The sequence below is a fragment of the Orbicella faveolata genome, unplaced genomic scaffold, assembly GCF_042242905.1.
Source record: "Orbicella faveolata isolate gen_17 unplaced genomic scaffold, um_ofav_v1 contig_47, whole genome shotgun sequence".
NCBI classification, from domain to species: domain Eukaryota; kingdom Metazoa; phylum Cnidaria; class Anthozoa; order Scleractinia; family Merulinidae; genus Orbicella; species Orbicella faveolata.
In genome coordinates this window covers 3,543,675-3,547,855 of record NW_028301577.1, presented here as the reverse complement: position 1 = coordinate 3,547,855, position 4,181 = coordinate 3,543,675, and the positions used below count along the sequence as shown (strand labels likewise).

General features: G+C 40.8%; 1 protein-coding gene and 1 pseudogene across 1 annotated transcript; both read left to right on the top strand.

The window, feature by feature from the left end:
* The first annotated feature begins 727 nt into the window (after positions 1-727).
* On the top strand, positions 728-1,382 carry LOC149096792 (uncharacterized; annotated as a pseudogene).
* Positions 1,383-2,057: 675 nt separating this feature from the next.
* LOC149096791 (GDP-fucose protein O-fucosyltransferase 4-like) lies at positions 2,058-3,951 on the top strand. Its single transcript, XM_089280368.1, has one exon. It carries the CDS (start codon positions 2,069-2,071, stop codon positions 3,380-3,382), a length of 1,314 nt encoding a protein of 437 aa, XP_089136494.1. The 5' UTR covers positions 2,058-2,068; the 3' UTR covers positions 3,383-3,951.
* Positions 3,952-4,181: the final 230 nt, after the last annotated feature.

Sequence of the window (4,181 nt, the reverse complement as noted above, 5' to 3'; positions counted from 1 at the left end):
TTTAAGATTCAAAATAATGTTCAAATGTTGTTGTTTATAGTGGTCAATGCGCTTAGCTACACGTGTAACAGTAGCTACTAGTTCACAGGTACGCCACGTAAACTGAAAGAACTAAACATAATAGGCTTAATACTGAGTCCTAACTGGCGGATGGCAGACCAGTTGGCAATCTACAGCATGACTGAGGAGTTAAACTATGGTCTACTGAGAAACAACTCCGGCCAGCTAAGTGGCCAGGCTGCCTCCCATGAAGATATAGACGCAATGGCTGATCAATTGGACATTCTGTCAAATCATGAATTTAGCAGTATGGTCCAGTTTACAGTAGCGCATTTGTGTTTTCCCACCATAACCTTTCAGTAAATCTATATCCAGCCCTGCTGGCAAACCGCATCATCGCCTTAAGCTACGGTAGTCAATACGACAGTCAATACGATTCTGTCTTGAGTTTTAAAATCACCGAAAACGTGTCGCTCAAGTTGATAGCATAGCGCAGGTTGAAGAAAGACAAACAATATATATCTTGTTTATCTAAACAAAGAAAAAGAACAACGAAGAAAAAAGCTTCAAGCGTGGAACTCGAGTAACTGTAGTTTCCGTACATGGTATTAATTCATACCTTGTTTATCTGAAAAGAACATGTAGTTGCCGCGAACAAACACTCGAATTTTGTCGTCAATAACAAATAAAACATGATTCAGGCGCTGATTTTAAAACAACTAAAACTATGCTTGATCGTGCCTTCCGTCTCTCTTCCAACTGGTCTTACTTTTCCAAGGAATGTGATCGGCTCAAAATGGTGTTTTCTCGACTGAGTTACCCAGACAGGTTGATTAATTCCACCATCTCGCCCTTTATTACAGTCTGATCAACCTGTTCCCGAGTTGCCAGCTGTTAACAATGAATTAGATCCTGTTCGCGTTGTTCTGCCATTGAAAGACCAGGCTTCGGCCGATATTGTACGAGCACAACTCAAAGATCTGAGCCAGAAAATTCAAGTGACCATCCAGCCCACGTTTGTTAGTCACAAGATCAAACAACATCTGAAATCGCTCAAAGTCAAGCCGTCTATTGTTAAGCAACAATCCCTTGTTTATAAATTTAAGTGTCACCTGTGTGATGCAGGTTGTGTTGGTTACACGCGGCAGCATTTGCATCAACGCGTTGACGAGCACAAGAATGCGTCTTCCTCCATTGGAAAACGTTTTCGTGTGAAACATTCTTATGTGCCCAAGGATCTTACCAAGAATTTTACCACCTTAAAAAAGTGCAAGAACAAGTTTGACGGTGTCACTTATAAAATGTTTTTTGTTAGTGAACTGAGACCAAGTCTCAATGTGCACTCAGACTCAATTCGTGCGAAAGTTTTTTATCATTTTTAATTGTGTTATTCTTGCATGCGTTTTATTGTTCTTAACACCCCTTTTTACATTTAATACTTTACATACTTTTCTTTGTTTTATATTTATACTTATGCAAAATATTTATCTTCACTTTTATGATAATGACCGAAGCTCGGTCGAAACGTCCCTTTCTTTTACCGTTAGTTTTTACTTCAAATTTTGATTTTTATATGCTAGAATAAGCATTTTCTTGAAAAAATGTTGCTCCAGAAAAAAAATAATCAGGTGTCGTATTACACTCCTACCTCCCTTAAATTGACACCTCTCCACAACGGCCACTTTCATATGTCCCCTAGGGGGGCGTTGTAAATAGGTTTGACTGTTATTATTACCCATAAAATTTCATCGCCTGATGAGGACTAGCAGTATAGCAGTCGAAACGTCGCGATCTACATCTCAAAGTGACTCCACCGTAAGACAAACGAGAGAAAAATTCTTCTATCTTATCTTACACCACGATGAATAATGTACACATCTTTAATGACATGAATATTTCCATTTTCCGAGAATGGTATGGCAGAACATGACCTGCTAATTTCAGGCTTTTGACACTGTTCACAGATGGTTTCGCATCTGACCTCCGTCATTTATGTGTCTAATATGGAAATGTCTTTCAACAGGTGCATATAAAAGAGTTCATCGAGATGTGTATCTGTTACTCTGCCATGGTTAGGAAACCCTTCGCCTTAAAGTTGTTATTTTGCCTTATATTCTGGACAATACTTTTATGGCAATTTAAAACAAATTACTTAACAGCAGAGAATCCTCCAGTAAAGTCTGATAAGGAGAGTCAAAGGGAGGTGGAAGGACCAACCAGCCATATTTCAGGGTCGGCCAGGGTTTTTGATATGTTTCCCAACCAAACAAAGCCATGGCTTATCATTTTCTGGTCGACGTACTTTGGAGAGCAAATGAATATAAAGCTGGCATGGAAGAAAGGTGAATGCCCTGTGCCTTGTGAAGTCACGGATGACAGATCCCGAGCGAGCGACGCCAACGGCTTCGTCGTCCATGCCAGGGACTCACACATGATGCCTTCAATGGAATCTGTGCCGTGGATTTTGATGACACTAGAAAACCCGGTATATACTCCGCTATTAACCGACCCTACGTTTATGTCCAAATTCAATTTGTTGACAAGTTATCGTTTAGATTATGATTTTCCTCAACCTTTTTATCCTTTGCCGAAGCTAACACCACCACTACCTGCTGGGGAAAAAGACGGGCTTATAATGGCGGCATTTTCGAACTGTGAGCCTGTACGGACTGAATACATGAGACAGCTGATGGATTTTGTCCAGGTCGATTCTTATGGAGCCTGTCTTAAGAACAAAGATGACCTAGTTGGGATCTACGGCTCAGGGAACGGCAAAGACTTTAAACAACTCAAAACAGAACTAGCCAAAAGGTACAAGTTTACTCTCGTATTCTTTAATCAGGACTGCGATTATTTTGTTGATGATCAGCTAACCCATGCTCTGGATGCCGGCTCGGTTCCTGTGGTAATGAGCACGGACAAACTAGACGAGTTCCTGCCCGGAAATCTGCGGCACTCTGTCATCAAAGTACGTGATTTCAAGAGTCCAAAACATTTGGCCGATTACCTAAAATGTCTAGACACGAACGAGACTGAGTATAACAAATACTTAGAGTGGAAGTCGAAAGGAATCGGCAATATAACGGGAACAGCTATTGGAGCTTACTGGAAGCCGAAATATCCATTATATTGCCAAATGTGTGTTGCACTTTCAGAAGGGAAAATCCACAAGGATGGTCTTCAACCAATAGCTTGCAAGCCAAGAAGTTTTGAGTATTGGGGGATTAAGCCTCAGGCCAGCTTCATTGGACGTCTTATTGACAAATTGAAAAAAATCTTCCTATTGGGTTTAATATGTTTTATTTTATTTGTTTTACTTTTCGGTCGAGATAGACTCTGGCGAAATCCTCGCAAGGCTGTGGCAAGAGGAGGGAAACTTTGAAGTCTTGAAACGCTGCTATATCCAAATATACCCAACTAGTTTTTTGCTGTGGTTTGGAAAAGTTGTTAATCTTCAAGATATGTGAAACTTAGAGTGGAGTAATGTACAGCTCATGTAAAAGAAGCATCCGTCGGTACACAACTTGGTCAGCGATATCATATCTAAGCTTAAAGCGGAACATACCTAAATTCGATACTGTCTTACTTCACTCAAACTGGAGCAGCTTACGACGAAAATACTTAAGCAAAAGTCCAACAGATGTAAACGCGTTGAGTTGTGGGCCAAAAACATGACAAAATTTCGGGAATTTCGGACGCCATTTCCCCCGCGCGACATCCGCAAAAATCCTCGCAGCATGTACGCGCGTGTGCCTCAGGCGATGGCGCAATTTGTTCTAAAAAAAGAATTATTGTCCCATATCATGGGGACAACCCCAATACTAGAAATGGCGCGCGCTTACGGTCTCCGTCCCCGATTATGGCTCCTGGTGTATACAAACTTTAAAACTAATATCGCTAGATAGAGACTCCAACAGTTACATAAATAAACAGTAATGATAAAATATAAAACTGCGTGGCCTTGTGGTCAGAAATGGACTTTAAACGCTTTTGATTCAAGCTTTACAAGTCTTAGTGTGGTCTGTACAATACTCACCACAAATTTAGTTTGAATCGCATTTCTCAGATCAACTTGTATGAAGTGGACTGTATGTAATTCTCCCCCAGAACTCCTGCGTAGCATCCAGCCAGTAAGATGTTCTTCGAATTTTGCGCCGTAAGGCAGAAAGTCTCTGATGTGA